Here is a 22,327-nt window from a genome sequence, read left to right as displayed (position 1 = left end):
ACCCTGCAGTATACAAAGGCATTCAGACTAGCTGCACCTTTACCAGCTTTGAGAACACTTTCATGATCAATCATTATAAAACATATCATATATATTATTCTGCAATGGACCAATCAGCACAATGACTACTTGTACTTTCGGTACTTTAAGTATATTTTGATGCCAATACTTTTGTACTTTTACTTGAGTAACAAAACAGGACTTTTACTTGTAACAGAGTATTCCTACAGTCTGGTACTTCTACTTTTACTCAAGTACAAGATCTAAGTACTCCCACCTCTGAAATACCTATTTTTTAGAAAAGTGCTTGAGTAAATGTACCTTGTTACTTTACACTACTGTCGACAGCAGCTGGTGTGCATCTCTGCCCACGGAGATTTTTGTTTTTTCATAAGAGTGGTTTGCATAGCAACAGAGCCTGTCAGGGTGTGGAGGGAAGAGGAGCAGAACACCAGGCAGAGTGCCTCTAATGGTGTTGGCAAGGATCAGGTGGCGCTGAGTGTTCCCTCTTGATGCTTCCTTCATGGGACCCTGCGGGGAGGGTCTTCCGGGAAAAAGAGGCTACGCCTGATTGATTATCAGGAGGCTGGCACAGGGATTTGGGGCTCCAGTGTCCATTACAGTTATGGGGCGCATTCGCCAACAGCCACGGATGGAGGTTTGTCTAGACCTATCACGTTACTGAAATCTCACTCCACGCAAGGGAAGACAGCTGTAGCAGGATATGCAAGGCCTGTAACAGAGCATACCATTAGTGGTGGTAGTATGTGTAAACAATGGGAATGTTAAAAAAGAAACAAAACAGCTACAACTTTCAAGCCCTAAATCAGCGTCAACAACAAACGCACCATCAAGAATGAATCATGCTTATTGTACTTATTGTACGGCGAAGCCACATGGTTGGATTTAGAACGTTCTGATGTCTTTGACACAGCAATTGTAATGATCTGTTTGTCCTGTCTCCAGCATGTGGTTGCAATTTCATGACCTTTCTAGTCAAGTAAATCACACTGAGATTCAAGTGTGCTTCATAAACACTGCGCATCAACATTGTAATGTGATACTTTCAAAGACTAATTCTGCAGCCAAAAGTGTAACCCTGCAGTCAGAGTGCAGTATCAGTGCGGCCCCTTGCAGTTTCCTTTATTGACAGAGCTGATGATCCCTGTTGATTCGGAGAAAACCCATAACATCCTTTAATTAGCCAAAAAGTAGGACTAATCTAGGAACACACTCTCCCTCCCAGGAAATAATAATCAAAGAAAGCCCAAAGTATTCCATGACATGAAACAGAGCGGACAATATCTGAATAACAATGAATGGCTTGTATTCTTTTTAAAGGAGAAAGTATAGTTTTAAATTGATTATAATAAAAATCTACACTAGATAAACGTCCGCATGCTATACTGGAACATTGCATAAGTTGAAAACAAAGCGGGTTGGCTTAAAGAAGTCTTGACTCCAATCATACTGTGTTATCTTATCGTGTGTGTGTGTGTGTGTGTGTGTGTGTGTGTGTGTGTGTGTGTGTGTGTGTGTGTGTGTGTGTGTGTGTGTGTGTGTGTGTGTGTGTGTCGCTTTCCCACTTCTTAGCATTTCCTCTGCAAATGTTGTTCCTGGGCTAATTTTATAAAACAGGTGTTGTTCTTTTTTATCTATATTTATAAGATATGTCTGAAGGCTCTGATTCCAATCCAAACCTTTCATCATTTCAATTTGCCTGAAACATTTTGCCCTGTAAATATTTACCAGTGTTCAAAAGATACCATGATCATATTCTGGGCTATTTAATAATGAATTCGGAAAAAGAACAGGAAGAAATAGATGCAAATAATGAATACATTATACTCTGCCCTTAAAAGGTCCCACTGGCTCCAAGCAGAACGTAGTAGGCTGAACAAAAAATAAATACAGAATAAAAGTCATTTAGATCCTGCTTTTCTGTCAGTGATAACTTGTTCTGCACTATACTTTATATACCTTCACTTTGATCTATGCAATGTTGTTTTGTGTTTGTTGATTGTTATGTGTATCAGCTCAAGGACTGGAGATGGAAATGTGCTATTGGTGTGTCAGGGCCTTAACATGCAAAGAAAAGATCCAAGAGAGGGATGCATCCAGAGCCGGCCCGACCCATTAAGCAACATAAGCGGCCGCTTAGGGCCCCGCAGCCACTAGGGCCCCCCTAGCAAAAAGTAAGCAAAAATGAATTTCTTTTTTTTTTTTTTTAAATGAAAGAAAATAAATAATCTCAGTACACAGTCTCCGTGATAAGTATGTTTAATGAATTGTGTTAATATGTCTAGGATTTGCTTAAGTCATGTATTATATTATTGGAGTCAATAAATATACATACATTGACAGCCATGCTTTAACGCTGAACGCTCATCATGAACACTAGAGAGGCACGGCCAGGACTGTAATCTTCCGTTCGGCGTACAGTTGAATGCAACAGCAGGCCCCCAAGAAACCAGACCCAACCCCAGAGTTGAATGGAAATAAAAACCTGTCTTATTGGCTGACAGGTACCTATCCTGTGAGCTGTGACAAATGTTTACGAATAAAGCTGTCAGTCGTAACTCAGAGTTTTTGAAGATGGCATAAAGAAAACATTTTCTTAAAAAGGAGCGACAATCCCTACAGTGTGGCTGCACACAACAACCCCAGAAAGCCACCCAACCTTGAACCAGGTTAAACAAGGTTTTTTTAACGTAAACAAAATTGGTCGGGTAAAAACAAACCCTTGTTTCTTCTCCCCAGTTTAAAACATTGCGAAAAATTTTTAAGCGAAAAGTATAAATTTCCACAACGCGCGTTGCACAGTTCACTCTAGTTTTTTGAAAAATCGCAGGGGTTTTTTAAAAGCCTTTAAACCGTTAGCAAAGTTTTAGCTATAAAGCTTTTTTTTTTTAAAGCGCCGGATAATTATTAAATTAAACACTTTTTTTGTCATAACCAATCTTAAAAAATGTTAATTGTTTTTTTTTTTTTTTAGCCGTTTTTTAACGTTGTGGAAATTTTCCAAAGAAAGCTTCCTTTCTGGAAAATTTTGTTTTTTTGAACTTTTTACCTGTTCCCGACATGAAAAAGCTTTAGGAAAGCTTTTTTGCCTTACAAAAGTAAAAAAAACACAGGGTTTTGATTCCCCTGAGTTCCTGTTTCCAAGTTGTTAAGTTTGTTTTTCAAATTAGCTTTTAACGCTAAGCAAATCAAAACCCTGGGCAAAAACAGGAAAAAAAATATTAATGGATTTTGTTTTAATGTTTGACAGTTTAATTTCTTGAGAAAAAATCAGACTGAATTTTTTGGTGGGCATGCCAAACTTTGCTTTTTTTTTTAGACCGTTTGTTCCGAAACAAGGCAAAAATGTTTTTTTTTTTTGAAAAAACGTAAAATTTTGGCCAAAGCCAAGTTTAAAATTGTGGCTTTGTTTTTTTGCCACTTGACGTTTGGCCCATAACAACAACCTGAAATTTTAAAAAAATTGTTGCCCCCAAACCTTTCTTTTTTTTTGTGACACAGATTTTTTTTTCTTGCAAAAAAATGAAATTTATAATTTCTTTGTCCAATTGATATTTCCTATTTGGACCAAGCCTAAGTTTTTTTTCCTATGTGAAACATTTTTATTGAGAAATTGGAAAACAAGCCAGAAGGAAATAAACAATGAAAAAAACAGTTTTTTAATTGAAATACTTTTTATAAAATTTGAAAAACCCAAAAAACAAAAGCAAAATTTTAACAAGTTTTTTTGGAAAAAAAGGGGAAAAAAAGTGTTTTGCTTAAAAAATATCCCATAAAAGGAAAAAGTCTGTTTTTTACAAGTTTTTCTTTTTTTTTTTTTTGTTTTTTCAAAATATGGGTGTTTTTTTTTTGAGAGAATGTTAATCACATAGATCTCTTTTAAAATGTTTTGCTTTTCTTTTCGAAAGTTTTGCACCAGATTTTTGAATGCTTTTTTTCTTTCAAATTAATTTTTAATCTTCCGGAAGGGATTACCCCTAGAGAAAAGGGGTTTTTGGTCCGGTTGTTTTTTTTTAACAAAAAAAATGCTTTTTATTTGTTATTATTATTAACATATGTTTGTGCTTTCGCTCATCATAAAGACAACCACGTTTGGTTGTTTTTTTTTTTTCCGTGTTTGTGTGTAGTGAGAACACGCTTTAGAAAAAGGTGAAAAGGGGGGCCCAAGCCAAAAAGCTTCGCTTTAGGGCCCAAAAGTTCCCTAGGGGCTTGGCCCTGGGATTGCATCTAAGAAAGAATTTTGGGAATGCACATTGCTTTGGAAAAAAGCAACCGCCCAGTCTTTGAAATCAGACCTGTGGCATTTTTTTTACAAACTTCAGTTATTGGAATGTTTTTAATAGTCATTTCTGGCCAGTTTTTTTTCTGGAAATTGGATTTCAAGATTTTGCCAAGAATTTTTTTTTATTTTTTTTTTTTAAAAGCACAATAAAGAAAGTTCTATCTGTAAAACTTTCCAAAAACCTTTGCCATAAAGCTTTTTGCAATGGTCAAAAAACCCGAGTTTTTTAAAAGCTCCTTTTCCCTTTTGGAATTAGGAACAGCCTCTTTGGCTTTTACAGTTTTCGGTTTAAATAACCCGAAGGTTTTTTCATTCCAGTATGTGTTTTTTTCCTCACACAACTCAGAGAAGCAAAAGGGTGCATAGAAAGGTGCCAGTTTTTTTTTTTAGCGACCCAAAGACATGACTGGAACTTCCATTGTTTTTTGTTTTTTTTGGAACAAACAATAAATGAAAAAGTTTGGAGGAAAAATTGTCTTTTNTTCTACTAGGTAAATTGTGTACCCCACTACATTTATGTTATACCTTTAGTTACTTCACAGATGTTGATGAATGATGTGAAATATAATCAAGTGTTAAATGATTTAACACTTGATTATATTTCACATCATTCATCAACATCTGTGAAGTAACTAAAGGTATAACATAAATGTAGTGGGGTACACAATTTACCTAGTAGAAGTACACACTAGCATGGACATAATCAAGTAAACTACAGCTATTTCAACATTACTTCCCACCTCTGGGTTCTCTAATGCTACTTTGTACTTATACTTCACTACAATTCAGAGGTTAATAATGTACTTTTACTCCACAAAATGTACTGTAAGAAGTACCTTCAGTTACTTTGCAGATAAATATGAATGATAACCAATATGATCAACACTTATATAATACTTTAGTTTCACCTGGAGTTAATTCACATGCTGCCCAGCAATACATCATTCAAACTAGTTCAACCTTTACCAGCTTGCTAAACACATCAATAATTATAATCAAAACATATCATATATATTATTCTGAAATGTACCAATCTGCAGAATGAGTACTTTTACTTTTGGTACTTTTAGTATATTTTAATGCCAATATGTTCTACTTTTACTTGAGTAACATTTGGAATACAGGACTTTGACTTGTAACAGAGTATTCCTACACTTTGGTATTTCTACTTTTACATAAGTACAAGATCTGAGTACTTCTTCCAGCTCTGGCTGTGGAGTCCTGATTATCGCTCACATTGTGCAACCCGGCTCTGGTCAGAACGTATCTCTGTTTACTTGCTGAACCGAGAAAAAGTGCAGATAATTATCACAGCTTTCTCCTATTTTCACCATCATTGCCTCTTGGCCCTTCCTCTCGTCTGAGCTCTGTTTATGCGTGTGTTTTCAGGTGACTCACGTCTTCTGGAAGTGATTCTGTCTGGGTTTAAAATTCCTCTTCTTTTACAACTCGCTCTCATTCTCCTTCTGCTTCTCTCTTCCATCTCTCAAAACCAAGACAGGTATGATTATATCTTGGTTGTTGATATTCTCAGGGGAGCGATGCATACGCTTTTTCCAGAGTCTGGACTTCAGGGGAAGCAAATATGCAAAAAGAAAATGGAAAAGAAAAAAGAGTCTCTGATCTGTTTGTTTGGATCACCATACAGTTTGCCTCATAGATAACTGTTCAGTCATTTGTTCCATTTTCTTCTCTCGAAGAGACTTTTGGATGATTTGTGCAGCACTTTCATGGACCACATCACTAAACAGTCGTTTGTGTTGCTGTCCTCCAGGGCTTACATCTGTGGAGGATGGTAATTAGGCTTTGATGCTTCATGTTCACTCTGCTGTCTCTGCTGCCGATGTCTCTTGTTAAATGGCTTCATGCAGCATCACAGTGACAAGGCTTTGAACGCAGAGCATCAGCCAGAAGAAAATCACAATTGACTGGATGAATTAGATATCTGTTAGGGAAGACAGGAGTCTAGCATCTTGTTAGACAAAGATACAGAGCAATATTTTTCATATCTTTCATACTGACAAGAAAATTGCAATTTGTCTGACCGATATGGAAATTTGAATGGTGATTATACTCGGCAGGGCTGTATTTATGGTGTGGAACTGAATGAGATACTGCAGGCTTGTTGAGGTGCACAGTTCAATATAGGCTTTGGAAACAGCAGTTAACTTACTATTCTATTAGTAGCTGTTCTGGATCTTTTGATCATATCACATGATCTTCAGCAGCAAATGGAGTTTGCTCAGTTGTCCTGTAATAGTAGATATGTATTTTTCTGGATTGTTTTAGAAAGTATGCTCATTTACGTTATTTTAGAGATTGAGATGATTTATTCACCAGCAAGCAACCAATTTGCTTAATTTAGCATAAAGACTAAATCAAGATAATCTGGTTCTGTCCAAAAGTGTAAAAAATGTTATATATAATCACATCTCTGGATTATTGGTATTTTCTGGGATATACATATTGTAACTGTCTCTTTGCCCAGCCAGTGCCTCAGGGGGGTTGCTGCATGTTGCTTGGCAACCCTGCTGTGACAATAAATTTGGTAGATTAAAGATGGGTTTGTTTAAAGAATAGTCACAAACTTATCTGCCTAAACAAATATATCCGATGACCTCAAATAATACTAGACGGGTTTTCAAGCTGATGCAGCACACAGATGGAGTTTTCTTTTTCTTTTTTGTGTCTTTCGACTAATAGACTAATGAAAAAAGAGCTGACTAAGGCTTTTTTCGCCGACTAACGATTAGTCGACTAATTTGGGGCAGCCCTACTATGCACTGTAGCTGCTAGAGCCAACTGTGGCTTCACAAACAAAACCTAATCCTGAAAGCAGGAACTGTTAGGGCTAGAAGCTTAAAAAGGATGGTATGATGTGCTTGTAAAAGTAAACTGGAGGATTATCTACAGCAGGGCTATTCAATTGGCGGCCCGCGGGCCAAATCCGGCCCCCGGGTGATATTTATTGGCCCTTTGAGTATAATGTTAAAAAAAAAGAAATTAAAGTTTAATTAAAAAAAAAAATAATTAACTTTTTTTTTTTTGACCAGAGTGCCTTTATTCCTGAGAGGGTGTTACATTGAGAGATAGAGGGGAAGACATTGCCTGAAAACTTTGGCGCGCTCGGGTTTCGAACCCACCTACTAGCAACTCCTGTCATTTACTCCTGTCAACTCCTGTCACTCTGCGCGCGTCCTCGCGGCTCGCGCTGCCCTTCACTACAAGCTCGCGCACCTTCGACGGTTTCGCGCCAATGGTACGATTAATCAAACCTGGTCAGCATAGTTGGATATCAAAATGTCTCTTTCTACGTTAAAAAAACGAAAGGTTGACACCGAAAACCGGCAATTCAACAGCGAGTGGAAAGAGAAGTACTTGTGTGTAAATGTCAGTGGGAGGCCCGTGTGTTTAATCTGCAATGAGTGTTTATCGGTGTGTAAAGAGTACAACTTGAGAAGGCATTTTAAGACAGCTCACGCCAACTTTGACGCCAATTTTCCAGCGGGCTCTGATGCTCGCCACCAGAAGATTTTGGGGCTAACTTCGTACTATACCAAAGACTAGCTCCTGTTTCGGGCTATGCCTGACCAGAGAGAGCACCGCAGCTCCCTAACGATGTGCATGGCAATTAGGCAACAAGAAAGGCCTTTACGGACCAAGACCAGTCAAAGAGCTGTATGCCTTGCATTCATTGAGGCGCAAGTGTTGCAGTTACGAAATCTACGCAAAAGCGTTATATCGAACCTTCGAATTAAGACATTCCGATTTCTGACACTCAACATCAAGGAGAGTGGGAGACCTCACCTGGTGCATCGCGGTTACTTCTTTTGGATTCTCTTGGGAGCAACAACCTGAGGATACTCGGCGAGGTTGATCCAACGCGGAATATTCAATTTGCGCTAAATACAACACTGCTAGCCAGCCCCGAGATAGCACTTCGACATCAAAGCTAGGTCTGCCTCTAGTAGATTTTTTGATGATAGCTGCTTTCGCTGACGGATTACTTGGATAATTCCTTTGGATGGACACAGGCGACCAGATGAGGGTACGCGTTCCACAAAGTGTTTTTCCGTTTCTTCAGGAGCACATCGGGATTGATCGTTATAACATGCTTGTAACGGATGGGCCCCTGCCGATCTCGGCCGACACAGGGATGTCCGCTAGCTGCAGATGGTGGCCTCCGCCCACGCTGAGATCGCTTCTTGCCTCATCCACCAAAGCCCCGTGCCAAAACTGAGTGTGAGTTAAAAAAAACACATGGACTCTGTCATCGCGCGATTATTAACTTTATTCGTTCGTACTCGCATTTACAGCCCGCTTTCCGCAGATGTTTGTCAGACCCTGCTCAGCTCGATCATACTGGTCTTGCTCATGCACAGTACACTTCAGATGCAAGCCAAGAAACTCTGAAACGATTTTGTGAACTTAAGGAGGATATCCATGGTCGCTTCGCATCAAAACAAAAAGCCACGCCTATGTGTCCTGACAGAGCAATGATGAGTTTACGCTGCTGTTTGCTTTTTGAGCGACATTTTTCCACATCTGAACAACTCATTCTGGAGCTCAGGCGAGTATAAAATGTTACACAACTGTGAGGCACTCCAGTGCCTCAAAAAAAGCCTCAATTTTTTTTGTGGATATGTTCCAGGAAAATGCTCCATTTTCCACACCTGCGCACCTGCAGGTTTACAATCACCGAGGTGATGACTGGGATTTATGACGCATTGAAAAACCACTTTGCCGCAGGTTTGAACATTTCAGTCTCCCGACTGAAAGTGATGAGATTTGTCGCAGGCCCTTTCTGTAATTAGAGGGGAGATTTGCAGAAAAGCCAAAGGAGCTGATTGTGACATTACCATGAGGCGTTTTACACTCGAACCTCATTGACATCTCAGTCATCAGCACTGACCATGCGACAGTCATTTCCGCTTGGCAGTTCTGAAGTTCTGACTCATGAAGTCCCGAGAAATCCCTCATACAAAGGGGTCTTGCACTTTTTAACCTACATGTTTGCTCGACTTACCGTGCGAATCGGCTTCTCACACATGAATCCATAAAACTATAATCGAGCATCCCTCACTGACCAGCTCTGCCTCACTGCGTATGCGTATGCCATGACACACGTATACTCCCGCTTCCCCTCTCTCTGCTAAATCGAACAAATGCCATTTCTCTCATTATATGCATATATCAGCCAAGCTGGTTTGCATACACTGTATGCTCATTATACTATGGTTAATCAAAAGGTTTGAGTTTAAACGCTGTGTGTTGTGTTTGGTAATTACTACAAGGTCCTTTTTAATTGTTTTGCTTTTATTAAGGCAATTGTGTGCTATGGCTCACTTCGTCTTTATTGGTTATTATACTCATAATATCACTGTTGTTTGTGTATGGCCCTAAATTGCTATTTTGTGTGAATTATTCGATCATTTAATCTAAATCTAATGATGTTGATGGTTATATTAGCTTCACATGTACTGAGTTCTGAACTTGCCATTTATAAAGGCCTTGGGGCTATGTTTGATTTAATTAAACAAAATATATGCACTCCACTATGCTGTTGTAGTCATTTCATTTCATACCTTTATTTATGCAGGTGAATCCCATTGAGATCATTGAACTCTTTTTCAAGGGTGACCTGCTGTAGTATTTACTGTATCTAAAGCTCTTAATATGATTGCTCATATTTCAAGCCATTTTTTTCCCGGCCCCTTGCTTTGGATCATTTTCATCAATTGGCCCCCATTCCAAACTAATTGAATAGCCCTGATCTACAGTACCAGCTTTCAGTAATTTACACTAATGAGCTAGCTTGTTAGGAAATCAGTTCATTTATATCTACTTAAGAAGACAGTTCAGTGATCAGTCTTCAGTCAGTCAGTTGATCTTTTTAAACTTTTTAAGTATCATAATGATACAGAGTGGGGTTTCTTTCTCCACTGTCAGTGGTATAAATACTGTAGGCATGCAAAGAACAGAAAGATAAGTCACTAGGGAATAATGCATTAGGCGCTTTCACACCGCAGTACTTTTCCCACTTTAGTTCCGATATAGTTCCGAAATGTTGCGTTCACACCAAAAAAAAATGGAACTAAAATTAATTAATGAGAACCTTTTTAGAGAGCAGGGACTTTCGTGGGAGAAAAAGGTTCCTATGTCTGATTGGCTGGACGGATTGCAAACCACGCCCCGTAAAACTCCCAAAAAGTTTTATGAAGCCGCCCATTTATTATCACGCGCACAAACGCAGAGAGACGCAGAGAGACTAACTTATGGCAACACAAAAGAAAACATGGGAGCGGTGGAGATGAGGAGGTGTCTGCGTTCTGGCGATTTACTCTCCAACTCCGGGGGACTTCGGGTGGCAGTATACGCCGTGAAGTTGTTTGCGGCCTGCCAGTAAACCCAAAGCAGAAGAAGAAGTGACGTCAGCGGCTTCATTTGCCTAATCCTCCCTCAGGGAACTTATCCGGTGTGAACGCGATCTGTACTTAGTTCATGAGAACTAAAGAGTTCTCATGAACTAAGTTCTGATGAACCTTTGTGGGAAAAGTACTGCGGTGTGAAAGCGCCTATTGGCAACACTCGGAAATGTCTTTGATCAACTTCAGAATGTAAAGTAATAATAATTGTATCACTTCCTAACGCTTGCTAGGATATTGTTCATTTGTGATAAAGCAAAATGAACAATTAGACTAATTCAAATTTCCGTTTCAGAACATTACATAACGTGACATTAAATAGTTTCCCCTCGTAAAATTCAGACCAAGAGCACAGTGTCTTTTTTTCTCATAAATACTTGTTTTGAAGTGACTGGAATAGAATGTACAAGTTTAGCAGAACTGCATTGTAGCAGAGAAGTTTGAAGCTGAGAAATGTTAATGGTTTGCATTAACAATGTAGATCTTAATCTCGATACGGCATGACCACATTTAAACAAATGATCCGTATGAATGTTTTGTAAGGTTTTTCATGGTTCAGAGACCACTAATGTGAAACTGTCAACACATTTTAACAATCATCGTCTTCGTAATTACACATCGTCGGTTCCATTTTTAGCTTCAATTGAAGGCCAAATGCTGTATTTGTTGAGAAAAGCGATTTAGCTGTGACTGATGATATTACTGTAGGGGTGGTTTTATCCTATTAGATGAACCCTTGTGGGTTGAATTAGTGATTTAAAGGCTTTTATTGCTGACAAGCAGGATGAGGCTAATATGATTAGTCTGGGAATATAGAGTGAAGGAAGTTTAAAGAAGAGAGTAAGACAGATCAACATAACCCTCTCGAGTATCACTTCTTATCAAAGCTAGCGGGAACAATAGAGGATTAATAACAACTCTGGCATAATGCAACTATTAAGTATTACTTTTAGAAGTGTCTAAATGGGCAATACAAAGACAGATCCTTGCCTTGAGATGATTTTGAGTTTAGTACATGCTCAAATTGTCCAATCCAACATTGGAAACAAAAAAACAACACCGGTCTAGGCAACAAAACATCAAGTTTGTTTTCCCAATCTCACTACCAGACTGTGAACATCTATTTGAATAGCATCTGAGAATCAAAGGCATAGTTGCATGCTGCAGAGATGGTAACAGAGACCCGCCACTTTCTTTCCCCTCTGTTAACAAAGAGTCCTCTGTGTGAAAGTTCAGATCCCGCTGAGGCTACAAATCAGAGCTCAGCAAGTGCCTTTTAGGGAGAACACAGCACGGCGTCTTGTTGAGTTTATCAGCAAACTGAGTACATAAACAACCACAAAGCCTGATAAAGAAGAACAATCTACAACATTACAGCAGTGTGATTACACCAGGATAGTAACTGTGTTGCCTCATCATTCTGGTTACATCTCAGTGAACATGAGAAAACCAAAGCTTTGCATAGTGTTGCTGTGTGAAATAGGATCAAGTGATGCTAATGCCCAGCTCTTCCTCAGTATATGATACTTGTTCACCAGTGTGTTGTTTCTTTATTTGACTCTTATCCCTTTATTCTGCCTGTCCAGGTTGAGCTGCATCTGAAGCCCATCCAGTCTCTGCTGCGCCACCAGAAGCCACTGGTCTTCGTGCTCAATTCCCCCCAACCGCTGATATGGAAGATCAAGACAGAGAACCTGGCCCTGGGCATTAAACGTACCTTTCATGTGAGTCCAGCATCACTAAAAGCCTTTAAATCCTACTTCCTAAAAACTGTGTTTTCATTTCCTCACAGGCTAAACCGTACTCCCATTTCAGTAGCCTTCCTCTCTGAGGAAAATCATTTAAGTGATGTAAATTTGCAGAGAAGGCCCTTCCACACGCCAAATAGAGTCTTTGAGGCATGCAGGTGCAGTCATTGTGGCGAGGCATCAATCTTTATGTACACATTTAGTGCAAACGTATTTAGCTACAGCTGTGCACTCTTCTCAGAACACTGGGGTTTAAGATGAGTGCAAGTTTGGCTAATATTAATATTCTTTGTGTCTTTTAATTATCAAGTAGGTTATTGTTAAAGTAGTTTTTATACTGCCAAACTCCTGCCTTACTCACATCCTGGTTTTAAAAAAATATATTTATCTGAAAAGTTGTGTTGTGCTTTGTCAGATATTTTCACACTCAATAACCACAGAGCCATGTCCCCCACACCTCCCTCCCTCCCTCTCTCCCTCCTGTTAACAGTCCTGTTGATAGCTTGGCAGCTGTCCAAATCAGACAGGGCGTATCCGTATCCCAAAAAAAACCCTAACAACGGGGAATGTGTGGTAGCAAACACTAAACCACTAACATTTGCTGGTTAAGGATCTGATCGCTCATTTGCTGAAATCTGGAATTGTATTGCTAATGTATTTGTTAATAATACACTGGGGAGGCTAAAACCGATCCAGATGTGCAACATCAACAGAACACCCAATCATCGTTATGACCCAAGAATATTGACACATTTCATCTGCATGTTATGAAACGGCTCTACTCAACTCAACTAGCTGTATTTAGGTTTTCCATAAGCAAAAGTTTCCAAATAAATAGTATCTGACACTTTTTGAGATAAAGGTAAAAAGTGAAGCTTAAAGAATGCAGACAACTGAATCTTTAGAGAGAAGCGTCTTTAGCATGAAACTGGACATCCTGTACCAGCCTGCCATTTTTGAATAACCAGTCTACCGGTTATAATAACTGCAAGTTTTTAAATTCATTTGTCCTAGAAAAAAGAAAGAAAATGGCAACAAAAAAAAACCAGACCGAACAATATGTTGGTTGCAGATGAAAGGATCCAAGAGAGCCACGTTGAGGAGGATTTCAAGGCTATTTTACGCAATATCACTACGAAAATTAGCTAAAATCCCCCCCCCCCCACTACTACCAACAGTTGAAAACTAAAATAATAATAGGAATCTGTACCAAAAGTAAAACAAACAGAGATAGACCAAGCAAGAGAAACCCTTCATATGTACAGTAGCTATTGCATAAATAGTGAAATGGTGTTTGACTGTCCATGAATTTTACTTTTTATTTGTAAGAACTTTTAAAAGTTACTGTCTCGCCCCAGAGTACATACTGTATGTGGGAGGAAGAGAAGAAGTTTTGGTGGAGGGATATCTCAGTGTAGTTGGTGCTCCGTCCCCTGGAGAGCCAGACTTTTTTTAGTGAAGGTACCAGGGGGACTCGCTGGGAAACTTAATACAAAATGTAAAAATGGAATCCTTCAGTGCCCATGTTTAAAGCCTGTGTATCACATGAGAAAATCACAGCAAAATGAGACCCAGAAGCCTTAGCCTTGGCTTAACCATACTATATTGCGACGAAAACTTTTTTTCTTTTTTTGCCTTTATATCCTCCGAAGGCTTTCCTGCATTTTCAGCTTCCCAGGAGTAATCATTTTCAATTGTATGTTAACACCACAGCATTCCCTAAGAATGCAGTATCAGGAACTCAAATGATTCCCATATGTGGTCCAGTGTTTTCTTGCTTACCTCTCATGCGCATAATGTTCTGCCGTGAAAGCCGATGTGACACGGAGAAAAAAATATGAAATAGCAAAATCCTTGCATGATGCACAGGCTCATCTACACACACGCACACATTTATTATATAAAGAGTCTGTGGACGTTTTAAGCGGGCAGCCTATTAATGTGCGTCTTCTACCATATGGGACTTTTTTTAGGCTTTTCTGACATGACTTCCAGTTGATATATTAAGTGAACCATTGAGAGTGTTTAATGTACATAAAAAAAAATGGGTGCAGTTAAAGGCTAGGGTACAGCCTTTCATTCATCTGTCATACAAACAAAAATGTTTAGAGAGCATTACTTTGATCAATTCAGATAATCTGTTTTTCAAAAAAATAAAAATGTACTTATTTAATAGAAAACACAACATGAAAGGGTGAGGCCCGAGTGCCAAGTTCTCCTTCTAATGATTATTTCCTGTAGTAATGAGAATAAATGCTCTCATGTCAAGGGAAATTGTTGCATATCACGCAGATGGATGCATCTGGCCAGCTTGTAGTTCCCTTAAGCTGTGATAATGTTGGGCCAGTGAGATGGATGTTTGTGCAGAGAGCAGCATCTCAGCATCATAGTAACTGTCTCCCCTTGTCAGTGGTGGCAGACACAGAACAGCTGACAGCCTTCATTACGGCTTACATTCCAGGCAGAGCTGTTGCTGTGCGTCTAATGATGTTGGACACCAGTGCTTTTCCACAGAGACAAGTTTTCCTTTTTTCATTTATCTCTTATAAAAATGGGCTGCTTTTAATGATAAGATACAGCCTGTAATAGAGGAATGTGTACAATCATTTTATTTTCAGTAGCAAACATACTTAGCTATTTCTCAAAGCAACAATATATTTTCTGAGACAAACCTGGAGTATTCGCTTCCTTTGTTGGCCAAACGGTATGACACTTGTCTGTCTCATGATGATAAAGGGAATCAGAGTGAAGAAGGAGGTCCCTGCAGTCAGACAAAGCTGAGCTAATGGCTTTGACTGGCTCCGGGGGCCCCCACTGAATTTGGTGTTAAGTATTTTGTGTTTGAGTGACAGCACTGAGCCATGTGGCTGTGCTAGCTGTCGGTATCTGACTGCACATGGCTGTGAGCCAGGCCCAGGTCTTAGGTTCTCTTCACAGTGACACCTCCTTAACATGCCACACGACTCAGATACCTGAGACAGACACCGTCCCACCGTAAGAACAATGTTTTGACTCCTTTGATCAATGATGAATTGCAGATGAAAGTTCACTACAGATGCACACTGTTGTAGATGTTGCGTAAAGTGCAAAGGACGACCAATTTTTTGGGGCAGTTGGGTGTTTCTATTGAGCAGCTAACATTATCATTAACTGTGATTGCAGTCAGAATCAATTACAAAATATAAACTACATTAATATAATTGGTGTTAATCACAGGGAGGCACTGATAGAAGCTTACCAGGTATAGGAACATTTCTGAGCTCATCCCTGAAAGGCAAGTTGTGTGAAACCACACTTCAAACTCTCTGAACGCTGAGTCTTTCACTGCAGCCCATGTGCTCTGCTTCAACATATGGTCAAATACCAGGCTTGGCAGGTCTGTCTCACCTAGTTACATTTGGACAATCACTTTGGGGAGGGGTTTGAGGAACAGTCAATTAAACTAAGAACTTGTATCAGTCCATAAAAGTACATGTGTTCCATGACCACAAAGGTCTCGGTGTTAGTGGCCTTGCCAGTTCCCACACTCTCTGATCGCCGCCTCCCAGGTGGAGAAGTTGTGTGGTCAGATCATACAGTAACAGAGTAAAAAGGAACTGCTTTTGAGCTTAACACTTCAGAACAGAAACCCACTTCCAGACCTCCCTCACTCTGCCTGTCCGCTGGAGAGGCCGTTTCCTGGGACTAATTGGACTCTGATTCGGGCCTGCCAGTCCTTGTTTCCTGGTCCCGGTGCTCTGGGCTCCGCGGACACAGATGGGCCGCTGGAAAAAGCTACAGAGACGCTGAGCACGCTGTTGCTGTTGGCCTCTGGACCCTGCCGCCTTTAAAAAATGCAAGAATCCAGATTTTTGTTGTAAAACATGTTCTCAGCAGTAATCCTTGTCAATCAGCCGCAGGCACAGATCATCAGGGGTCTAAAACGCCATGAAGTATGAGCATTGAAATCATGCCAGATTTATTTTAGCAAGGGACACTAGGCCTCGAAGTGAGACACATGTGCAGAGTGATCTGTGTTGACTTCTTGGCAGGGTGTTTATATTTCTTTTTGACGAGAGGAGGAGGGCTGTGTTGCATCTGTGCTTGAAAGGCTTGATCTGGATCAAATGTTTAGTGACTCTGGATGGAACAACTCTGTAAAGTTGTGCTGTTGGCTTGTGCTGCCTATTGTTTGTTTGCCAAGCTTTGCCTGTGTTGCGTTCACAGGGATAAGCTCTTTCGCTCTCTCACACGAGGACTACTCTCCTCAGTGTAATATTTTATGGAAACCATGGGTAGCCGCTATTGGTTTTTATTTGCAGACAGAGATGGCAGACTAAGGCTCCCGAGTGGCGCTGAGACATATGGTTTTGTTTCCCCCACAAACGAGCCTGCCAGATAACAGGAACATGCATGAGCAGTGTGATTAACTCCCGTATCTCATCAAGACACGAGATCAGGCATTTATCACATTCATATCACCAGAGAGTTATTGCATGCTCATACTCTTTATCCACCCTTTCCATCCCCCTCCTCTGTTTGCAACACCTCTTCACTTCTAAACATTTGTGATTTCCCAGGCTCTGGGTGTTGCTCAGCGGAGAATTACAGCTCTGTGGTAATTGATCTCAAACATTTGGTATGCCTTCTCATTTTGACTGCGCATATGGCTGTAATATGTTGGTGCTTACAGGCAGAAAGGGTACTGTTGGATGTTTAGGGTCATTTAGGGTATTGGCAGATGTGCTTCTATCACTATAGATCAGGGGTGTCAAACTCAATTTCATCTTAGCATCATGGTTGCACTCAAAGGGCCAGTTTTATATATAAGACTATATAAAAATACATATATAAATATTTAATATATATAAAATAATGTATTACATTACAATATTGCCTCTTCATTGGATTATTATCGGATAGGGTAATAACTTCATAAGTCTCAAATCTCTTTTTTTTTAAATGACATTTTGAAAATAAAGTAAAATTCTGAGAACTTTTTTTAATTTGAGATGCATTGTGGGACATGTAGTTTATGGGCAACGTGCTTCTGTAATGCGGCATGTAACCATATAATAAACATATTATATTCTTTGCTAGCTCTTGGGGGTGCCGCATACAAAGAAGTCACGGACCGGATTTGGCCCCCGGGCCTTGAGTTTGACACCCTTGCTATAGATAATGAAGATTAAGCTGTTCTATGACCATTTCAGATACATTAAAATAGTACTCTTAAACAGATATAAGTATGCTAACATTCGTTATTCTATATAAATGGAGAAAACAGTCACCATTTGAGTTGTTGGAGTTGCATGCAAATACCATTTACAAGCTCAAGTGCATAAGTTTCTCCCATTACCAACATGAAAGCATGCGTCTCAGTCCCCACCGTGTGTAACTGACTTTCCAAGTCTGAGGAATTCCTCTTAAATCGAGGATAGATCCAGTTTTCTTGTACTAAACACATTACAAGGCCTGCACAGGTAACACAATGTACCTTCAAAAGACTTGTTGGCAGTAATAGCAATAGATTGCTTTATAAGAGATCTATATTCTTATATACTGTAGAGGGGTAATGCTTTAGTTGGCAGTGGGCCGAAGCTCGCAGCTCAGAATAAATCTCTAATCCTCAATTTAGAGAATACTGATACATATATTTTTGAAATATGAGTGCTTTAACAACAAAATTAACAGTTTTAGAGTATATTGATTGACAGCTTATGTAAACAGTTTATTTCAATCATTATTATATAATTATATTTACATATTCTACTTATTTATATATTCCACATATGCCCATGGAAAACAATGTTCTTTCCTTTCTAGCTTATCGAGGGCTCATCAAGTTTATTGCCAGATACGTTTACACATACAACCTCAAATCAGCTCCTTTTGGTAGTCTTAGAGATCGAAGGCGCAGAATGGATGCAATCAGATGTTAAACGCTATGTGGAAGAGAAGCTTAATACATTATTAATTTGAGGAATAGAGAATGAAAAAGTGGAGTCAAGGTTCGTTTCAGTAAACAAAACAATCACACAAGCTCCTGTGATCTCCACTACAAGCAGCAACACGTTAAGAGAAGGGGAGAGGCACGGGCGCCTGAGAGACATCGAAAGGATTGTATTGTATTTTCGAGCACCTGAAGTTTCAAAAATACTAAATCACATCCCTCCTATGCAAAATAAATAAATAAATTCAAGTCTATTACCAAGAACAAGTCCATTTGCAAAAGCCCAGTCTTAATTTATTTAACATTCTTAAAACAAACATATGCAAAATAGGTTTTGGATTTGATAGATAGTTCTAGAAAAAGAACAGGGTCGGCCCTGTTTCAAATTCCTGAGGTTTTCAGTGGTCTGGAAGGCCTGGAGCTAGTTTGGCTTTCAGGCTTTCCCCCTCTGATTCTTTGCGACTAATTGCAGTCGTATTTCTGCAATTAATCTGATAAACTCTGCTGAGCTTGGCAAGGTGAGGGATGAGACTCCAGCCCCTCCTCAGCAGCTCTGGGCTCCACCTCCTCGCCATCTTTCTTTTTTGTTTCTTATCACCGTAGTAAACGCTAAAAATGAAATCAAGCTGAATTCTTCGACGGAGCCTGTCTCCTCGGCCTGCAGGATTTACTGCCTCTGGTGACAATGCCAGGAACATGGAGAGGAGTGTCCAGAGGTCAGACAGATGTTGTGAATGAGAGGATTTGAACAGTTATGTCGGAAAAACTTGAACGCCCCCTAGGGATATTATTTCATTATCAATAAAGCATGATTGCAATTTAGGAAGACTTCACAACATCATCACAGAGAAGAAGTCTAACGTATTCCTGTTGGATTCAGAAGGGATTTCATGTTTTTAATTGGGCCTGCCAGCACTGTCTTCTCATGCATACAGATAGGATACCTAGGGAGAAAGAAAAACTAGCATGGAAATAAAATGAGGAAGGCTGTCTAGACCGTGTGCTTGGACTCAGTTTGGTTGTTCGCTAGGTTTTACAGCACATGTGAATGTTTATCTCTCTGAAATGAAGCATATGGTCCGAGCTCCATTAAGTGCTAAAGGGGTGTTCCCTTCAATACGGCCAGGCCAGTTTCCCTGTTTAACGCAAATTAGCACGTCCTTTATATTTTAAGAATTCTACCTTACTCAAGTTATGTTAAAATGTTTGATAAGGTTTCTTCCTCATTTTTGAATTTGTTATGACATCCATTACTTTTATCACTGTATTACAAAGTGTTGTATCATATGCTAAAAGTTATTGTCTTTTGAACATTAGTTTTTTATGCTTGCACTCTAACGAGCCTCTGCCTCAGATATTATGTTATGTATTACCTGGTTTGAGTGTGTGCCCAACTACTGTCCTTCTTGTCAGTCAGTCTGTCAGTGTCAAGTGTTTTTGTTTTCTCTGTGATCCCCTTGTGGCCATTTTAAAGCAGAACTACACATTTGTGATGGCGCACTACAACGCAGTACAAGGTGTAAACACTGGAAACCAGACAGAATATTGTGTTGAAGAACATGTGTAAAAATACACAGAGCATATTTGTAGAAGCTTTGAAATAACGGAAAGGATTGAGCGTTTAGGATTTCACCAATGTTTAGAGAGCAGGTTTAATTTTGGAAAGGCTGAGCTCTTTTTTTCTCAGTCTGCCTGCAGGTTCTTCTTCTTCAGTTCACTTTTTATGAGCATATCCTTCTCAACAGGGAGTTGGATTTTTGAGTGTTAAAAGTGAAAAAATGAATATTTGATGCATTAATGTTCTACTAAATTAACTAAAATAGATGCTGGACATCACCAAAGCTGAAAAGAAAAACTATTACAGTGTATTTTGGCATGTTCTGCCTTTGTCCTCTTACACTCTTGTGTTTTCCTCTCTTCAAGGTATCTGAGGGTTCAGAGGTTCACTTCCAGCCTGGAAACTTCTCCCTTTCCTGTCAGATCCAGAAGGAGGCATTTTCCCATGGCAATGAGCATCTCCTGAACTGGGCCCAGAAGAAGTACAGAGCCGTCACCTCTTTCTCTGAGCTCAGGATGACTCAAGACATCTACATCAAAGTCGGAGAAGGTACTAGATTCCCAAAATTCCCAACATAGCTGTATGCCTCAAGGCACGCCCCCCCCCCATTCCCCTTCAGCTCCCATAACTTTACTTAGCTTTGTGTTTGAACCCTGGCTTGAGGTTCACATGCACTGCTCTGGGAAAATAATTTCCTTCCCTCAACGGGCTACCTGTGGTACTTCTGAGCTGAGCTGCTTACAGCCACATGCACTATTGGACCTCAGATATATACAGAAAGGGCATGGACTATGTATTTGAGTATTCTGGCATCAGGTCATTTCATGCAGTGTCACTCTGGAGCAGGGGTTCCCAAAGTGGGGGTCGCAAGACCCCGAGTGGGGGTCGCGAGATGATTACAAAATAAAAATGGAAAATTACATTTTTATTTTTTTAATATTATTGATAATAACGGGTGCATAGACATTTTTCAGGGGCGGACTAGCCATCTGTATAATTTCCCCGCAGCGAGGCTACCCCCGTTGACAATCCACTAGAGCAGTGTTTCTCAAACTTTTTCATACCAAGGACACTTAACCAATAAAAAAACCCTCACGGACCACCTGACTCCACAAGTATCCCAAAACAATAGGCCTGCTGCTTACCACTCCAACAGTACAAAACTAATATTAACTAACTAATAAGGACAGCTTAACCTTCTCTATTGTATATCACCTCGTTCACACAACAAATCAACAATACAAATACAACTACAGATTATATAAGCATTCAGTTCAAATGCGATTTAAAAAGCTCACAGGTTTTACACCTCTTATGAAATGTAGACTACTTTTATTACAGAGTTTATGTCCGAGCCAACAGACTCACAGATCGTTGGCTACTGAGAGATATGCAAAATACACCGCATGTAGTACGACACAAACTACAAAATATAGTAAAACTATGGTCGCAGGCCCAAGTTTAACTCTCTGAGGTCTAAGCCATATTTTCACATTTTAGGCTCGCCTGGGCTTTTTTTTGTAAAAATGCTATTAAAACATGAACCTTGGTAACCATCGGGCTGGCCTGCATGGTCTGCCTACAAAACAAAAATGTAAAAACGTTTATGAAGCCCTAACAACAGTCTCTGATTCATCAACAGACTTCATGCAATGCTTCATTGGATGCATATTAGATAATAATCTCTATCTCACTCCTAACAAAACCTAGATACGACGTTTTAATTATTATTATTATTATTATTATTATTAACCAATGCCTATGACTGATGGATACTGATGGAGTTTTCTTGTTAACAGACAAAAATTATATTTACATTTTTTGTTTTCCCACAACAAATTGCATTTATCTTTGTGGTCTAAAACACTTGATGAATGCAATGGCTGACACTAGCAAGGTGGATCTGGGGATATTTTTAATCATGTAATATGTATGTCCATGTTGGATGATCTTCTTCTTGAGTGCCTTTGTGGGAGCATTGCTACACTTATTTACATGCTACTGCTACTAACTGTCCAGCACCACAAAGAAAGAAACCCACATCAGGACTGTAGAAGCATTTCAACTTCTTATTTCTGCGTGGCTTGAGGAAGCACTGCAGGATTCTGAGGGGAAGCTGTGAGTGATCTTCACACATGTTAGAACCGTTGACTTTCAATTCTTGATCCTCTACTGGCCGGTCCATACAGGGAACAGACAGCACGTCCAACCTCCCAATGCATCAGCTCTCAGACAGGACATCTTGTTTTTAATGAGCATCCTTCACCACATGGAAATAAAACAAAACTCATGTCTGGAAACAAATAATGGCTCCTCTACTGCCGGTGATAGGTTCTCTCTCAGTGTTGTTAGTTGCTGTGG

General features: G+C 39.6%; 1 protein-coding gene across 1 annotated transcript in view; it reads left to right on the top strand.

Annotated features, from left to right (window-relative positions):
• The window catches only part of tgfbr3 (transforming growth factor, beta receptor III), a 73,205-nt gene that overhangs the window by 27,501 nt on the left and 23,377 nt on the right, over positions 1 to 22,327 (top strand). The window contains exons 3-4 of the mRNA XM_010785918.1: positions 12,315 to 12,452; positions 20,332 to 20,515. Of these exons, the coding sequence (XP_010784220.1) occupies positions 12,315 to 12,452; positions 20,332 to 20,515 (322 nt within the window). The remainder of the gene's footprint in view (positions 1 to 12,314; positions 12,453 to 20,331; positions 20,516 to 22,327) is intronic.

Source organism: Notothenia coriiceps, unplaced genomic scaffold, assembly GCF_000735185.1.
Source record: "Notothenia coriiceps isolate Sejong01 unplaced genomic scaffold, NC01 NC01_scaffold00028430, whole genome shotgun sequence".
In the NCBI taxonomy this organism is placed as follows: Eukaryota; Metazoa; Chordata; class Actinopteri; order Perciformes; family Nototheniidae; genus Notothenia; species Notothenia coriiceps.
This window is presented reverse-complemented; position numbering and strand designations above follow the sequence as displayed.